The sequence below is a fragment of the Musca autumnalis genome, unplaced genomic scaffold, assembly GCF_047663935.1.
Source record: "Musca autumnalis isolate F117 unplaced genomic scaffold, ASM4766393v1 scaffold_1, whole genome shotgun sequence".
In the NCBI taxonomy this organism is placed as follows: Eukaryota; Metazoa; Arthropoda; class Insecta; order Diptera; family Muscidae; genus Musca; species Musca autumnalis.
In genome coordinates, this window is record NW_027411644.1 from 63099329 (window position 1) to 63117395 (window position 18067).

The window sequence follows — 18067 nt, forward strand, 5'->3', positions numbered from 1 at the left end:
ACCAAACGTCAAATTTGGTCACAATAATGTATTATTGTGAATTGCTTGTTTACATTTTGTATGTGTTTTTATTCACAATAATGAATTTTGACAACTAGTGTGATAACCAGCTGTTTTTGCCGCTGTATCTGTATTATTGTGCCATGGTAACACCCGGGGCTGGATTCTTGTTCTATGAAAATTTGAAATGAAAAATATTTCCTTTATAATTTTTTTCATTTGACAGTTTTCTCCTTTGTAAAAGTTTTCATTTCATATTTTCATGGAAACAGAATTGAGCCACCGATCAAGTATAAGTCCGTGTTTATACGTTCAAACTGGAATGGCAAAATTTCTTTTAAAATTTTCTTGCAGTTTAGACATGCAAATAATTGGTCTATTCCTTTGCTTTTGAAAATGGTAAAACTGGCAAAAGTTGTAATCTACTTCCATATGAATCGTATGGTGTCTGAAGTAAAGGAACGCTTTTCGAGTAAAAAGTAGTAAAATTTGAAGATTCTTGTACGTAAAGGAACAGAGCTAAAGAGAAATAAAAAGAGACATTTTCATCGATTGGTCTGTTCCTTTACCCTGCGTTTACACATGACAAGACAGTTGAGTTTATGTAATGATTGTCAAAAACCCAAAACTTGCAAAAACAGTTGTAAAATTATGAATGAAAATCATCGATTTCTTTTTATTTTCTTTTTCTTTTTTATTTTTTGTTCATGTTCTTTTGTTCTTAATATATTTCAATTATTTGGTCTGTTCCTTTACTTTTGAAAATGGTAAAACCGGCAAAAGTAGTAAAAGTTGTAAATTGTTCCCATATGAATTGTATGGTCTCAGAAGTAATGGAACGCTTTTCGAGTAAAAAGTGGTAAAACTTGAAGATTCTTGCATGTAAAGGAACAGATCTATTATCTCACACATTTTTACAAAAAATGTCAAAAATTTTGTCTGTGAAAAAATGATGGACAGCTGGGGACAAACGACAAATGTATGTATGTGTTAGTAAATCAGAGTTGTATTTGGAGACAAATTGTCTGGTGTAAACCTCTAGTTACTTTTGAAAATGGTAAAATCGACAAAAGTGGTAAAAATTGTAAACTGCTCCCACATTTGTATGGCGTCTAAAGTAAAGGAACGCTTTTTGTGTAAAAAGTGGTAAAATTTTAAGATTTTTGCACGTAAAGGAACAGAGCTAATGCCAAACGTCAATGTTCACAGTTTTATGCTTGGTTTACATTACGAAATCCACTCGATTTCAACTGTCAATTCCTTTGCGTATACGTCAAATGAAAACCCATCTGAAATCCATTGGATTTCATTTGACGTTTAATCAATGGAATTGACAGTTGAAATCGAGTGGATTTCGTAAATGTAAACCAAGCATTAGTGAAAGAAAATGGTGAAAATGGTGTATCTTTGCTATTGTCTGCTAAAAATTGCCATGTGTAAACGCCATGGTACAAATACACAGGTAGCCGCATCGGCCATTTTTGGTAACATAAGGTGTCAAAATTTGACATCAATTCAATGCAGTTGACACATTATGTTACCATCAGCTGGCTTGATAATGCTACCTGTATTATTGTACCATGGTAAACGCCAAGCAACAGATTTTCAATGTTGGCAACACTCAACATTTGTTCAACTGTTCGAAATTTGATCTATAGATCACTAATCTACCGCCTTTTTGTTTTGTTTTTGTTTTATTTTTTATTGTGTACCAACTTCCCCCTCGTTCGATCTTAAGAATTGAAAGAAAAGAAGAAGTTCAGAAGATTCTGTGTGTTTATAATAAATAATAATAAATTAAAGTGAATTAAATATTAACTGTTGCGCGACTCTAACAGCAAAGAAAACAAACAACGTTACTTGTTTATTGGGCTGCAGCAGAAAAAAAAAAATAAATTCAAGTTTCGTTTTAGAACAAGTTAATTTTTTTAAATTTTTAGATTTAACTTTTTAATTGTTATATTAATAACCATTATAAAACCATCTTCGAATTTATCAGAAATCAACATTACTTCCTGCAATGTTCAAACAATCTGCCTTTGCAATTTGGCGCAAAGAACAAGAGAATAAAAAAATAATTTCATTAATTAAAGAATTGGATGATAGTCTATCAGGTGGAATACAATTGGGACATATTACAGAGTTCTGTGGCGGTTCGGGTACGGGCAAAACACAGTTGTGGTAAGGAATGCTTAGAACAATTCAATATATTTTATAAAGCGATACATATGTTCGTATTTTAGTTTACAATTATGCATAAATGTACAACTTCCCACGGAAGCTGGTGGTCTTGGCGGCAAAGCCTATTATATTGATACTAATCAAGGATTTTCACCGTATCGTTTAAAAGGTAATTAGACAAGGTAATTTATATAATTTAATATGGTTATTACAGATAATTACAGATAACTAAATGAGAGTTTGTATATGAGCCTTAAAGTATGCAACAATTAATGTTGTTGCTTGAGAACGATGTGATAGGAATATGCAATAAATTACACATTTCCCGTTTGGGGGAATATCAAGGGCTGAAAAGTTGTAGTTAACGATTCTCTATCTTTTTGAGTTACCGAGTGAGTTACGGAATCACACTGCAGATGGTCTTCCTATAGAAATCCAGATAATCTTTCTTAGAATACAATTTCGTCTTTGGTATTGCTATAGAAGATCGGTTGACTTCCCTATAGATCAAGTCTTCTATCCGTAGAAGACCTTTGCTCTGGAAAATGGTTTTTAGAAGCACCATTTCCTTTGGAAAGGATGCTTCTAAAGACCCTTTGCAAAGTAAAGCGTGCTTCTAAAGACTATTTCCAAAGGAAAGGGTAATTCTAAAGACATTTTTCAAAGGAAAGAGTGCTTCTAAATACATTTTCCAAAGGAAAGAGTGCTTCTAAAGACCCTTTTCAAAGGAAAGAGTGCTTCTAAAGACCCTTTCCAAATGAGAAAGTGCTTCTAAAGACCCTTACCAAAGGAAAGGTTGCTTCTATAGACCCTTTCCAAAGTTAAGCGTGCTTCTACCCTCTCCTAAGGAAGGGTGCTTCTAAAAACAGTTTCCAAAGCAAATGGTGTTTCTTAAGATCCTTTCCAAAGGGAAGGCTGCTCCTTAAGACCCTTTCCAAAGAATAGGTGGCTTCTAAAGACCCTTTCCAAAGGAGTGGGTGCTTCTACAGGCGCTGTCCACAGGAATGGGTGCCTTTAAAGACCCTTTCCAAGGGAATGGGTGCTTCTAAAGACCCTTTCCAAAGGAATGGTTGCTTCTAAAGGCCAGTTTCAAACGTTCTTCCAAAGACCCTTTCTAAAGGAAAAAGTGCTTCTAAAGACCCTTACCTAAGGAATGGGTGCTTCTAAAGGTCCTTTCCCAAGGAAATGGTGCTTCTAAAAATTACTTTCAAAGAAATGTTGGCTTCTAAAGACCCTTTCCAAAGGAATTGGTGCTTCTAAAGACCCTTTCCAAAGGAATTGGTGCTTCTAAAGACCCTTTCCAAAGGAATGTTTGCTTCTAAAGGCCCTTTCCAATGTAAAGCTTCGTTCTAAAGACCCTTTCCAAAGGAAATGGTGCTTCTAAAAACAGTTTCCAAAGGAAAGGGTGTTTCTTAAGATCCTTTTCAAAGGGAAGGCTGCTCCTAAAGACCCTTTCCAAAGAAAAGGTGGCTTCTAAAGACCCTTTCCAAAGGAATGGGTGCTTCTACAGGCGCTGTCCGCAGGTATGGGTGCTTCTAAAGACCCTTTCTAAAGGAATGTGTGCTTCCAAAGACCCTTTCCAAATGAAAGGGTGCTTCTAAAGACCCTTTCCAAATGAAAGGGTGCTTCTAAAGACCCTTTCCAAATGAAAGGGTGCTTCTAAAGACCCTTTTCAAATGAAAGGGTGCTTCTAAAGACCCTTTTCAAATGAAAGGGTGCTTCTAAAGACCCTTTCCAAAAGAAAGGGTGCTTCTAAAGACCCTTTCCAAACGAAAGGGTGCTTTTAAAGACCCTTTCCTAGGGAAATGGTGCTTTTAAAGACCCTTTCCTAGGGAAATGGTGCTTTTAAGACCCCTTACAAAGGAAAGGGTCCTTCTAAAGACCCTTTTCAAAGAAAATGGTATTCCTAAAGACCCTTTCCAAAGAGAAGGGTGCTTCTAAAGACCCTTTCCAAAGAAAATGGCGCTTCTAAAGACCCTTTCCAAAGGATAGTGTGATTCTAAATACCCACCCTTTCCAAAGAAAAGTGTGATTCCAAATGCCCACCCTTTCCAAAGAAAAGGGTGCTTCTAAAGACCCTTTGCTTCTAAAAAAGAATCTTTTCAAAGGAAAGGGTGCTGCTAATGACCCTTTCCAAAAGAAAAGGGTGCTTCTAAAGAGATTTTCCAAAAAAGGTGATACTATAGACTATTTCCTAAGGAAAGGGAGCTTCTACAGATCGATTGATTTTCCTATAGAATAAGGTTTTTACATAGACGACCCTAAGGGTCTTCTTTTTAGGCCTTATTTTCTTTTAGAATACCAAACAATTTCAGTCATGGATTATAAAAAGTAATTTTAATAATTTTTAAATTATCCCCCCTTCCAGAAATTGCCGAGCATATGGAAGCCCGCTGCCAACGTAACTTTACCAAATGTAACAACTTCAATGTTGCAACAATTCTCAATAATATTTCCTACGTTTATTGTAACAATTATCGCGATCTGATGGCCAGCATTTTAAATTTACACAATCACTTGGAAGAAGATGAAGGACACCACCTCAAGCTGATTGTTATCGATTCATATGCCTTAGTGCTGCGCCAATTGGAAGATGTAGAATTAAGGACACGGGTCAACTATGAAATTTTAACGGATTTACACAGGCTAGCATTAAAATATGATGTTGCGGTGAGTGTGTGGTTTATTCTACAATAAAAATGAGTTATTTCTTTGAAATTCTATTCTAAAATTCTATTTTAGATTTGCATTACCAATGAATTAACAACACGCTGCCACGATGCAGATAAGTGGTTTGTTTGTCCCGCCTTGGGTGAGACACATTTCCATAAGATTAACACTAGACTATTGATGAGTAAGGAAGAGCCCAATGATGATGATACTAATAAAGATGATTATATTGTAATGGTAGATAAATCGGTTATGTGCAAAAAAGTGGCTTTTCGTTTTAAGGTGAGCTTGATGATGAAGTGATTTTGTTCAAATTTGATTATCTAATTCATTGGATTTTTGTTTATTTTGCAGATAAAACCCAGTGGTATTCATAACATAACAAAACGTCAGACTTAAACAACTAAAGAACGCGTACAAGGTAACAAATTCCAATATGATAATAGAACATCATAATACGTCATTGTATAGTTGTGCCCAAATTTGTTTTTATTCTGCATTATTTCTCGCAATTTCATGTGACACATATATGCTTTGTTCCAGAACCTGCAAGAAGCTACTATTTTTTACTACGATAACATTTTTTCCTTTATGTTATCGGAAAAATAGTAAAAATTAGTAGATTCTTGCAGTTCTGGAACAAACCAATAGAGGTTGCTCGTCTCATTTTCCATACGTGTTTTACCTTGGCAAATTCTCTTTGAACGTTTTCAGACGATAGGGTTTGACTGCTCAAAAACGTGGTTTCCGTTTTGACTCTCATTCGTAATTTTCACATCTAGTGTTGCGCTTTTGAAGTCATTTTATACAAGCGTACTTTTTGAACAAAAAGAAGTACGGTTTTACATAAATGTACCAAAAAGGTTTATGTGTGTATTGTAAATATTTGAACATTTTACAAAATAAATAAAAAATCAGGGCTATCATGAATATTTCCCGCGGAATTTTCCGCACGGAAAATAATTTTGAAAAGTGAAATTCTTTTAAAATCTATATTTTAAAATGTTGAAAACTGCTAGAATCACTTAATTGTGTAATATTCTCGCCGAATCGACAAAAATATTCCCTTTTTGCACATAAATATAGAAATAAAAAATTGTAAAATTGGGGAAAGGGAAAAAATCCGCACGGAATTTTTATTCATGATTACCCAGAATATTTCATGAACGAATTTATCAAAAAAGTACTTTATGTACGTTTTCGTTCACTTACTTCCACATTTTGTTTCAACACTGGCACAGTTTGCGAATGAGAACCAAAACGGACAACGCGTTTTTGAGCAGTCAAACCCTATCGTCTGAAAACGCTCTTTCTCTTAGCGCAAAATCTCATAAAATGACAGATCAAACAAACTATTAAATTTGTTCTCAACTACTACAAACATAAAACGTCATTGCCATGCAAATTCTCCATGTATGTGAGAACATTTGCAGTTCTGTATCTCTCACATTGTTGTAAGATTTCATTTCAAAGCTTTTGTCGCACACATGGCACAATCATACAGGTACCCGCATCAGCACAGCTGATGTACTGCGAGCTGTCAAAAAAGTTGTTGTAATTGAAAACACAAAATTAAAAAACAAAAATTCAAAAGAAATATTGTGAATTTTTTACGGATTTTTGTAATAATTTGTTTATTAATTACTACCTAACGACTTTTTGTTGAAAAAATTGTGCGAATCGCTATATTTTTGGAAAACATTTTTGACATTTCACAGTACTGAACTCGTTTTTGTTGTAGTTATTGGCTGATGCATCTACCTGGTAATTGTGCCATGGTCGCACAAAAGTACGTGTTAAGTTTTTTAAACTTTGTATTTGTTTGGGAAATGATTCATTGTCGTCATAAATAGCTACTGCTCTAACTTGTGAATAAGTTCTAGTTGGGGTTTTATTTCACAAATATGTGACTCAATGCAGTCAGAAAATTTTTCTGTGGTCCATTGGAGAGAGCTGTGAAAACAATTGGAGTGTGACGTCAAAGATATTTTATATGAGAATTAAAACCAGGGATGGGATATTTGATAGATGTGTATGATAAATACACCCACTAGTAAAATGAAAAGAATGGAAACAGTTTCTTTTAGGGACACCTCTCAGGTTGAGTTGAAATGTTTACCATAGGTCAATAAGCTTTAGATACCCAAATTATTGGAAGAAGTACCTAGTGCAAATATAAATTTTCCACGAAAAACTATGTATATATGTGATCAGAGTAGCAAGGACAACCTGTGGTTAGAATTTCAAACCTTTCCGAGAGTTGCTCGCTCCTAAACAATATTTGAGCGAAAAAATAGTATGTAACAGGAATGATGGACCTGAATGAACTAGGATTTTTTTAGGGGCAAAAGAAGTTTTGGAAATTTCCATCGTACATTTAAGGACGCAATCAAGATCAAATTGAAAAGCCCAAGAAGAAACACCAGACACACACTAGGCGAAAACAACATCGCCTACAACAGCTCCAAAACAAGACTACCAGAAACACCCTAGCCACGGCTATATGCGAAAAGTTACCAACATCATACATGGGAAGACATCACATTAACATGCGGAAGAAACATTGGGCGTAGTCCAAAAACAGAGAAAAAATTTGATATCAGACGACACTTGGAACCTAATTTCTCAAAGAGGGGAACTTAAGATGCAGTTGAACAAAAACAATATCACAAGAGAGCAGTATTAACAACTAGCAAAACAAATAAAGAAAGCGGCAAGAAAAACAAAAGAAAGTTCCTAGAATATCTGGTAAAAACAGCAGAGGTAGCAGCTAGCCAGAAAAACATGAGAAAGCTACAACGGACAATAGATAGTCTCACAAATAGAAGGTGTATCAGGGGCCAAGCAAAAGACCATAATGGTGAGAACATTTCGAAGAAATTAGTAACTCCATAAACGCCACTGAAAGTAACGAAATGTGCAATAGCAGTCCAATGGAAAATACTCTGAATATTCCGTGTAACCCTCATAAACTAAACAAAATAAAAGAGGCAATAGAACAACTAAAAAGTAAGAAAGCAACAGGATATGATGGTTTACCGACGGAAGCTCTACAAGCCGATGGCAGTACCGCAGCTGAGTTACTTCGACCTCACATCAGATCTGCTTAGGAGGGAGAAATACAGCCTCTAATGTGAAAGAAAGGCATTGTTGTCAAGCTACCCAAATATTGCGACTTAAAGGATTGTAACAACTGGGGAGGAATAAGCCTGTCTAACGCCAAAATTTTAGTAGCCATAATACAAAAAATAATTCAAAGGCAAGTAGAAAATATTCTTAGAGATTAACAAGCTGGATTTAGATCAAAAAGAAGCTCTGTAGACCATGTCAAAACCCTACGAGTCATAATTAATCAATCTAAAAAATTGTGCACCCCTTGTATCTACTGTGGATCTTCTTCAAGAAAGTCTCCGATACAATCACACGAACTAACATATGGGAAGCATTGAGGAAAATGGGAGTAACCCAGAAAGTAATCCGAATAATAAGGAGCGATGTACAAGGATGCAGAAGTTTAATAGCGGGAGTCTCTCACGACAACTTGAAAACTTAAATTATGAGGATGAAATCTGTCCTCTCTCACAAGAAAAGTTATGGAAGAAACATTGGGCGTAGTCCAAAAACAGAAAATACTATGAACATACCGAGTAATCCTCCTTATTTCGACCTCTCAGCACATCAGCTTGGGAGAAAGCTTTCTGCCTCCAACGTTGAAGAAAGACATCGTTTTGAAGTTAACCAAAAATTGCGACTTGAAAGAGGGTAACAACTGAAGAGAAAACCCCTGCTCAGCACCAAAAAAGGTTAGTGCAGTTATAATACAAAAAAGAATTCAGAGGTAAGTAGAAAACTTTCAGAGAGATGAATAAGCTGACTTCAGACAAAATAGAAGCTGTATAGATCAGACCAACACCATACGAGTCATAATAGAACAATCTGTAGAATTGCGCAGCCCCTGTAACTACTGTTCATTCGCATAACATCAGACGAACTCTCATATGGGAAGCATTAAACAAAAAGGGAGTAAGCCAGAATAAAATTCGAATAATAAGAGCGATGTACAAGGATGCAGAAGTTCTACACAGCGGGAACATAAGCCAATCGTGTCTCACCAACGCGGGAGTAGAGCAATGATACGCTCTATCACAAGATATCAAACATGCAGTCAACATTAGAAGACTGGAGAGACTGGCTCGCAATGTTGGACTTGAGATTAACATCAAAAAATCTAAGGCCATGAAAATTAATAACGCCAGTACAGAAAACTTCATGCTACAAGCCCAAACAATTGAATACGCCGATAGCTTCTGCAAGGTGTATTGAGAATCTCACATGTATCCACGAAAATCAAGCTTAAAATATTCGATGCATGTACAAATCGAATCTGCTATATATACGGCAGTGAAACTTGGATTGTGTCTAACACCATCGCGCAAAAGTTTCAGGTATTCATTAACAAATGCTTCAGGCTCATATGTATCAGTAACACAGAAGTACCATAGAACTGTGGAACTTAACAAACCAGGAACCCATACGAAAACATATTAGACGTAGGAAATGGAGATGTGGCCACCTTAAGAAAAAATATTCATAGCATAACCAGAATGGCGCTTGAATGGAATCCTCAAAGATCTCGAAATAGAGGTCGACCAAGAAAGACCTGGCGACAAACAATAACCCAAACAACCTTACATAGGAAGATGCAAAAACAACGGCGACGAACCCTATAAAATGGCGATGCTTTGTGGAAGCCCTATGCCCCCAAGAGGAGTAACAGGAAAAATAACATCATCGATTAAATGCTCCATATATACCAGAGTAGAACGGTGGAACTAAAAAACAGGAACCCGCTGGAAGTGACAAGATCTGATCTTTGATGCAGATATGTATTTGAAATACTGGACAAAGCCAGTTGGCACCGCAAATTACATACAAAATCGATTACCATCGTCTGCAACTGAATTTACACCGTATGAGGAGTGGCAAAAAAAACTTGAATCATAGTCCCAATTTACATTAGGCGAGTTTACTTGCGGCAATTGTCATTTTGTAGGAGAGAGAGGTGAGGCATATGGTAACCCTTTGCCTCTCAGCACCCTCTCTCACCTACAAACTGACAATTGCCGCAAGTTAACTCGCCTAATGTAAATTGGTACATATTAAAATTTTCGGTTCTGTTAAGGCCTCCGTATATAAGAAGTCTTGCTGGCATTGTTGCTCCGCTTCATTTTTGACATAATAAAAATAAAAGGATAAAGAATGCCGAGTCAATTTCGAACTAAGTTGCCCATTTCGTTCATTTTTATTATGTCAAAAATGAAGCGAAGAAAGAAAACCAGGCGGAGAGATCCAGGCCTTTAGGCCTCGGTACTCAAGCAGCCTCGCCCGCTTTCCTGCTTCATTGTTGACATAATAAAATTAAAATGATAAAGGCCAGAACAGAATCAATCGTCGCTTGCTTTGCTTGCCAAATGTCAATTTTTAAAGGAATGCCAGAGACGACTGATTCTGTTCTGGCCTTAAAGAAGGCCGAGTCAGTTTCGAACTAAGTTGTCCTTTTCTTTCATTTTTATTATGTCAGAAATGAAGCGAAGAAAGAAAACCAGTCAGAGAAGCCCAGGCCTTTAGGCCTCGGTACAAAAGCAGCCTCGCCTGCTTTCCTGCTTCATTTTTGACATAATAAAAATAAAAAGATATAGAAGGCCGAGCCAATTTCGAACTCAGTTGTCATTTTTTCTATATTTTTGTATTTTTATTATGTCAGAAATGAAGCGGAACAAGAAATCCAGCCGGAGAGGCTTCTTATGTACCCAGGCCATAACATACGCTCACGTCAAAAAAAAAAAAAATATTATAAGCAGATACGTTGTTTCTTTGAAGGAAGATAAGTCAAACGTTCAATTTACGGAAACTGTGTTCAAAGAAAATCATCAAATAATAAACAAAGTCCACATTTCGAAACTGCAAGCGACTCACCTACTTCTGAAGAAGAAAAGAGTTTCATCAAGGTCTACAACAGTTAAGAAACCAAAACGATACGAATCTAATCTAACAATAGTGACAAATAGATCCCCAATCATACGAAGATGTTATGACCCATCCAGAGTATGAAAACTGGTTTCCTGCGAAGATGAAATTCACTCCATGTACAAAACCTAGGATTTAGTAGAATTGCCTGCCCAAGTGTAGATAGGCTGTAAACTGCAAATGGATTTATAAAATAAAAACTTTCTCTGAAGGAGAAAAGCGGAACAAAGTACGACTTTTGGCCAGGTGATTTTCACAGAAATATGGTGAAGGCCATATTTTTTCCGGTTGTTAAACACACAACCTATCGAACACTACTTGCAGTTGCTTCATATAAAAATTTGAAATTTCACTATATTCTTATAAACAGGGCATTTCTGAACAGATTTTATCGAGAATGGAAAAGATAATCCGGTTTGTAAGTTAAACTGTAGTACAGCGTTGGAATCAGAGAATGAGGTACTCACAAATTTCGGAATCTGGAAACAAACATATGTAGAATTTCTAGGTCGTAAGTCAAAATATCGCAAAATTAAAAATAGCCACCCCACAAGGAAAATTTTTACTACAGCTCCTTTTCACCGCATACCGTGCGAAGATTCCTGCGCCACCAACAAGCGTAAACGCCAACAAAAACCACCGCCACCCTTTTTAGTTTTTGGATCCGTAAAGTTCTTTGTTGTTATATTTGATAACATTGTCAATTTCACGAAACATGCCGCAAATGTCAAAAGTAAAGTCCAAGCAGAGAAGAAGGTCCTGAAATCTACAACATTTAAGAAACCAAAACGATACAAATCTAATCTAACAATAGTGAAAATAGATCCTCAATCATACGAAGAAGTTATGACCCATCCAGAATATGAAGACTGGATTCTTGCAATGAAGGTGAAATTCAGTACATGTACAAAACATAGGACTTAGTAGACTTGCCCAAGGGTAGATAGGTTGTAACCTGCAAATGCATTTATAAAATTTTGCCTGAAGGAGAAAAGCGGTACAAAGTACGACTTTTGGCCAGATAATTTTCACAGAAATATGGTGAAGGCCATATTTTTTTCTCCGGTTGTTAAACACACAACCTGTCGAACACTACTTGCAGTTGCTTCATATAAAAATTCGAAATTTCACTGTATTGTTATAAAGAAGGCATTTCTGAACAGATTTTATCGAGAATGGAAAAGATAATCCGGTTTGTAAGTTAAACTGTAGTACATATTTCGGGCTCAAACAATCTGCTAGATGTTGGAATCAGAGAATGACGTACTCACAAATTTCGGATTCTGGAAGACAAACATATGTGGAATTTCGAGGTCGTAAGTCAAAATATCGCAAAATTAAAAATAGCCGTATATCGTGCATATCGTGCGAAGATTCCTCTTCATCACCAAGCCTAAACGCCAACAAAAACCACCGCCACCCTTTTTACTTTTTGGTTCCGTAAAGTTCTTTGTTGTTATATTTTATAACATTGTCAACTTCACGAAACATGCCGCATATGTCAAAAGTAAAGTCCAAGCTGAGAAGAAGGTCCTGAAAACTCTTGTAGACACCTCCTTGTCTGCTGTATTCCGCCCACTCCAGACGGCATTGAGATCGTAACGTATGCGGAAGATTGTACGATCTTGGCTCACAAATTTCGGATTCTGGAAGACAAACATATGTGGAAGTTCGAGGTCGTAAGCCAAAATATCGCAAAATTGAAAATAGCCGTATATCGTGCATACCGTGCGAAGATTCCTGCTCCATCACCAAGCGTAAACGCCAACAAAAACCACCGCCACCCTTTTTTAGTTTTTGGATCCGTAAAGTTCTTTGTTGTTATATTCGATAACATTGTTAACTTCACGAAACACGCTGCATATGTCAAAAGTAAAGTCCAAGCAGAGAAGAAGGTCCTGAAAACTCTTGTAGACACATCCTTGGGAAAATATAAAAACATACAAGACCAACAGTCGCTCCATACTGAGTTTGGACATCTTGATAGAGCAACACACAATGGCGGAACTTACAAGTGGTTCAAAACAGTGTTCTTCGGTCGTGTGCAAATGTCGAGTGGGGATCATTTACATGTGGATCGATATGGCTCATTTTCTTCTAGTCCAGCAACACTATTTTTGTATAATTAAGGCTCCTGGACTCAGACTATTTCAACTTCAGCTTCAGAAATAGTCATCCAGTTTCCGATCATCAGCATGGATTCGGTAAGCAGCACAGCACGACAACAAGGATGCATGAATCTTCCACACATCTTAGTCGTGGACTCAACCAAAGCAAGCCGTGTGGACGCCAGTCGAACATGGAATTCAGAAACAAGAAATCCAAGCCCCGTAGAGTGAAACAGGGTATTTCCCAAGGTGGAGTGATATCTGCGGAACTGTTTAAACTCTATGTCTCCTGTATTCCGCCCCCTCCAGACGGCATTGAGATCGTAACGTATGCGGAAGATTGTACGATCTTGGCATCAACTACCTTCCCTTATGTCATTTGTGAAAGGCTGAACTCCTACTTGATTGATATTTGCACTTTTTCCGCGCGAGGAATATGCAAATATTCCCCACTCTGTTCACCACCAATGTTACAAGTGAAAACCCCTAGATCAACAAGTCTATCAATCAGGTTTAAATAGCATTCATGCGGATGCAGTCACAGATTTCATAAACAACTATGGTGTGAATGCGGTCCTCGCAAAACATCCCCAGTGTATCGCAGCTGAGAAGTGTCAGTTGCCACGACAAACAAGAATATTTTTTGCTCAACTAGGTTCGGGATGGTGCAACCGTTGGAACTCCTATAGGGCAAACATGCGACACAGGCCCGCACGACTCACTGTACCCTTTCAACTGCCATGCCAAACTCACTCATCCCATCGAAGCAGGCATATTCCCAGAACTGAACAAGTTATGACTCTCACAGAGAAAGAAAATTGGATTCTTGCTGTAAGCTGAAAATGGATTTATAAAATAAAAACTTTGGAGAAAGGAGAAAAGCTGTACACAGTACGACTTGTAGTCAGAAAATTTTCTCAGAAATATATTGCAGACCCTATTTTTTGCTACGGTTTTTGGGAATATTGACAAAGAAGTATTTATCAAACATCCAAAAGATTTTATCGAGAAAGGAAAAGAGAATCCGGTTTGTAAGTTAAACCGCAGTATTTACGGGCTCAAATAATCTGCTAGATGCTGGAATCAGAGAATTAATGGCGTATGATCAGATTAAGCCATATCAAATACTGTTTCAACAACAACCATGATGAATGTTGAGTTTGGGGAATAAATTGACAATGACAGATCGGTGATTAGTGTATGGATGGGTTCACAAACTAAATTCAAAGTTGTCAAGTCGCTATTGGAAACCCCGTTATTTCAAGATACCTTACAATGACTTATAGAATAGAAGACTCGTAAAAGGGCTTTCTATAGCATAGACGATCCGTGGAAAGGTCTCCTATAGCATAGAAGGACCGTGGAAGGGTGTTCTGTAGCATTGAAGAGCCGTGGAAGGTTCTTATATAGCATTGAAGAGCCGTGGAAGGTTCTTCTATAGCATAGGAGAGCCGAGGAAGGGCCTTCTATAGCATAGAAGAGCCGTAGAAGGGCCTTCTATAGCATACAAGAGCCGTGGAACGGTCTTCTTTAGCATAGAAGAGTCGTGAAAGGGTATTATATAGCATACAAAAGCTGTGGAACAGTCTTCTATAGCATAGAAGAGCAGACAGGCTATTCTGTAGAATATAAGAGCCGTGGAAAAGTTTTCTATATCATAGAAGTGCCGCGGAAGGGCAGTTAGCATAGCATACAAGAAATAACGACATTACCATTAGCAACACAACCTCCGAAGATGCGCATGAGGAAGAAGATTCTAACTATTTCTCTGATGAAACGGATTGCTCGCCATATATTGGTTTTGATAATGGATCCGATAGTAATTCCGGTGGTCCATTTGAAACTAGATTCACATCGCCACAAAATATAAGACGGACATCAAGAATTTCGAAGCCTGTAAAAAGATATGATCACGTGTACAATGCTATAGATACAAATGAAGAACCCAAGACTGTGAGAGAGGCAATAGAAGGAACCTATAACGAGCAATGGGGAAAAGGCAATGAACGATGATCTGAAAGCTTTGAGTGAAAACAATACCTGGATTCTCACCACTTTACCAGAAGAGAAGAAGCCAATTGACTGTAAATGGTGTTTTAAAATTAAACGAGATTCAAAAGGTGATATCACGAGCGATTCAAGGCCAGCTTGTAATCAAAAGATATTCTCAGAAGTACGGTATCGATTATGAGGAAACCTTTTCACCTGTTGTCCGATATCCCCCCATACGTATGTTGCTAAGCTTAGCAGTTCAGCATGATTTGGATATTGGCTAGATGGACGTAGTGACTGCTTTCCTTCAAAGTGATTTGTATGAGGAAATATTTATGAAAATTCCTGAATGACTTCAAAACTCTAATGGTATTAAAATTAATTAAATCATTATAAAGGGGTGAGTACATAAGCTGCCTTGCCTGCTTACCTTGCTTGCTTCTGATAAAAGGATAAAAAAGAAAAGGGCAACCCAGTTCGAAATTTGCTCGACCTTCTTTATTCTATTATATTTATTATGTCAGAAATGAAGCAGGAAAGCAAGACAATCAGGCAAGGCAGCTTATGTACGCAGGCCTAAAGCAAGCTAGTAGAGTTTGAAACAAGAAACTAGATGGTACACTAAAAAGAATTGGCCTGAAACAATCGAAAACAGAGCCGTGTGTTGTTTATTACAAGATAAGCGAGGAAGAAATTACATACGTGGCAATATACCTAGATGACATCTTGATATTTACAAATAATGAAGGATCAAAACTTTTTATTAAGAAAAGCCTTTCAACAAATTTCAAGATGAAGGATATAGGTCAAGCTCATTATATCTTGGAAATGAGAGTAACTCGAGATTGTAAAAATGGGAAGTTATGATTGGATCAAGAACTCTACTACATTCGTAACGTTCGACGCCGTTAGATGTTAATTACAAATTGTCAAAGCAGATGTGCCCAACAACAGAAGAAGATATAGGAGAAATTAAAAAAAGGTCCGTACCAAGAAGCTATTGGAAACTTACTCTATGCAGCACAATACAATACCGAACAATAACCCAGGAAAAGCACATCTCAAAGACACTGTTGAATATAAGTTTCAAATTAACAAATCTGATATAGAATATCTGGAGGGATTTTCTGACGCTGATTGGACTGGTAATCTAGACGAAAAAAATCGCACTCAGGATATGTCTTCAAGCATCAATGTGGATGCATTTCTTGGAATACAAAAAAAATCAAGAGACTACAGATTTGTCAACGACTGAAGCAGAATATGTGGCTTTGTCTGTGTGCGGACAAGAAGCCTTATGGTTAAGGTCTTTGTTTTATGAACTTGGAAACACATCGCCGGTCAAGATTAATCTTTAACTGTGGAGGTAAATTTTACCCCTTCAATCATATTTTGTAAACAACTCTCACGTGCGTTGATCAATCGGTCTAATTTTCTCTGTATCTTCTTCTTTTACTCTCACAAGTATTCAGTTATGTTTTGGTAGTTATACTTGTAGCACGTGCGGAGATACGGCGGTGGTAGTGTAAAAATTACCCTACGTCCAAGTTCTCGTCAGTTTGGCATAGAAAATATTTTACCACCACGCCCAAATTTACGTAAGTTTTCTGTGAAAAAAATTGACCACACGTCTAATCTATTCTTATAGATTATGTCGCATTCACAAAAAATCAGTGATGCTGTAATTAGGCAATTGCTGGAAGCGGACGACGAGTTCAGCGACGTTGATGAAGAAATGGTCGTTCCTGAATTCGTCGTAGAAGGCAGTGAAGACAGCGATGAATCACCTTTTGAAGATGAAAGTGGTGAAGATGGTGAATTTGAAGCCGATGATATAGTTTTCAAAGAAGAGAGAGCGTGAACCACAGGCCAATGATGACATTTCATCTGCAAAATACTATTATGGGAAAAAGGGTTTCAAGTGGTCATCCGAGGAACCACAGCATTGCATTAAAACACCAGCACATAACATCGTTCTCTCTGCCAGCAGCTCCAACGCAATATCGTTAAGATAACATGTGCGGATATTGGTCCCGCATTTTTGACAACGATATGGAGGAAATGATTCTCAGATATACAAATGAGAAACTTAACGATAAATATGATCTCACAGGAAAAACTGAAGAAAAAGCATTAAATATAGTTGGAATGCGAGTGTTTTTTTGGTATTTTGATGTACACGTCTGTGTTCAAATCTAATCACGAAAATACAGAATTTATTTTTGCTACTGATCAAACTGGTAGCGAAAAATTTCAGAGCTGTAATGTCTGAGGCCATATTCCTCTCCATTCTTAGTTGCATACGGTTTGATAGATCAGCTGATAGAACGCTTGAAATCTGACCCATTAGCTGCAGTTTCTGAAATAATCAACAAATTTGTACTTAATTGCCAGAACAGTTATTCAATTGGCACTCATGCTTGCATCGATGAAATGTCAGTACCATTCAGAGGTAGATGCAAATTTAAGATATACCTTTGGAATGCTCATATTTATTTCGGTAAAAGTTCTGATGGAATTGGTTTGACCACTGACCCGAAGCGACTTTCTGTTCCAACACAATCTGTAAGTCGGCTCTGTACAGAACTTGAAGGAAGTAAAAGAAATGTTACCGCCGATAATTGGTTTTCTTTGATGCAGTTAGTGGAGGAGCTAAGTTAAACAGTTAAGGAATTTTGTGAAGGGCACAGAATTCCTAAAATAATAAAGAGACCAAATATGACCCTTTCTTTAATTAGTCTAGAGTGCACAACCGGCCCACTCTGGCTTAAGTGTATGTCCATTGGACATGTGGCGACTTGCGCCCCTCTTTTCAACCTAACCTAACCATTAGTATCATCTATGCACCATAGAAGTCGATGAATTTACCGGAAAACCAGCTAAGATAGCTGATTACAACAACACAAAAGGCGGAGTAGATGAGCTTGATAAGAAATGTTCCATATATTCCTGCGGCCGACGCACACGCCGATGGCCATTAGCCATTTTTTACAGAATTTTAGATTTAAGTGCGGCTAACGCTTTTATTTTGTTTCAATCCTCAAAAGAATATGGCAATAGTACCAGGGGAGATTTTTTTAAGATATTGG

At 37.2% G+C, this 18067-nt stretch overlaps 1 protein-coding gene across 3 annotated transcripts; it reads left to right on the top strand.

Annotated features, from left to right (window-relative positions):
* The first annotated feature begins 1677 nt into the window (after positions 1-1677).
* spn-D (RAD51 DNA repair protein spindle D) lies at positions 1678-17635 on the top strand. 3 transcript variants are annotated; one of them, XM_073978793.1, is made up of 7 exons: positions 1678-1757; positions 2000-2181; positions 2244-2350; positions 4550-4851; positions 4924-5133; positions 5206-5272; positions 16627-17553. In XM_073978793.1, the coding sequence occupies exons 2-6, from the start codon at positions 2021-2023 to the stop codon at positions 5248-5250; spliced, it is 825 nt and encodes a 274-aa protein (XP_073834894.1). In that variant the 5' UTR covers positions 1678-1757; positions 2000-2020; the 3' UTR covers positions 5251-5272; positions 16627-17553. The 3 variants fall into 3 exon arrangements, with proteins under 3 accessions (XP_073834894.1, XP_073834888.1, XP_073834903.1); XM_073978787.1 differs by having other exon boundaries at positions 1682-1901; positions 16627-17635; XM_073978802.1 differs by having other exon boundaries at positions 1686-1771; positions 16627-16979.
* Positions 17636-18067: the final 432 nt, after the last annotated feature.

What these genes read in the sequence shown, in the direction of transcription:
- spn-D (XM_073978793.1), top strand. Translation starts at nt 2,021, where the DNA reads ATGTTCAAACAATCTGCCTTTGCAATTTGGCGCAAAGAACAAGAGAAT. An exon ending in ACGGGCAAAACACAGTTGTG is followed by an intron (nt 2,182 to 2,243) that starts GTAAGGAATGCT and finishes TTCGTATTTTAG; the next exon opens with TTTACAATTATGCATAAATG. An exon ending in TTCACCGTATCGTTTAAAAG is followed by an intron (nt 2,351 to 4,549) that starts GTAATTAGACAA and finishes CCCCCCTTCCAG; the next exon opens with AAATTGCCGAGCATATGGAA.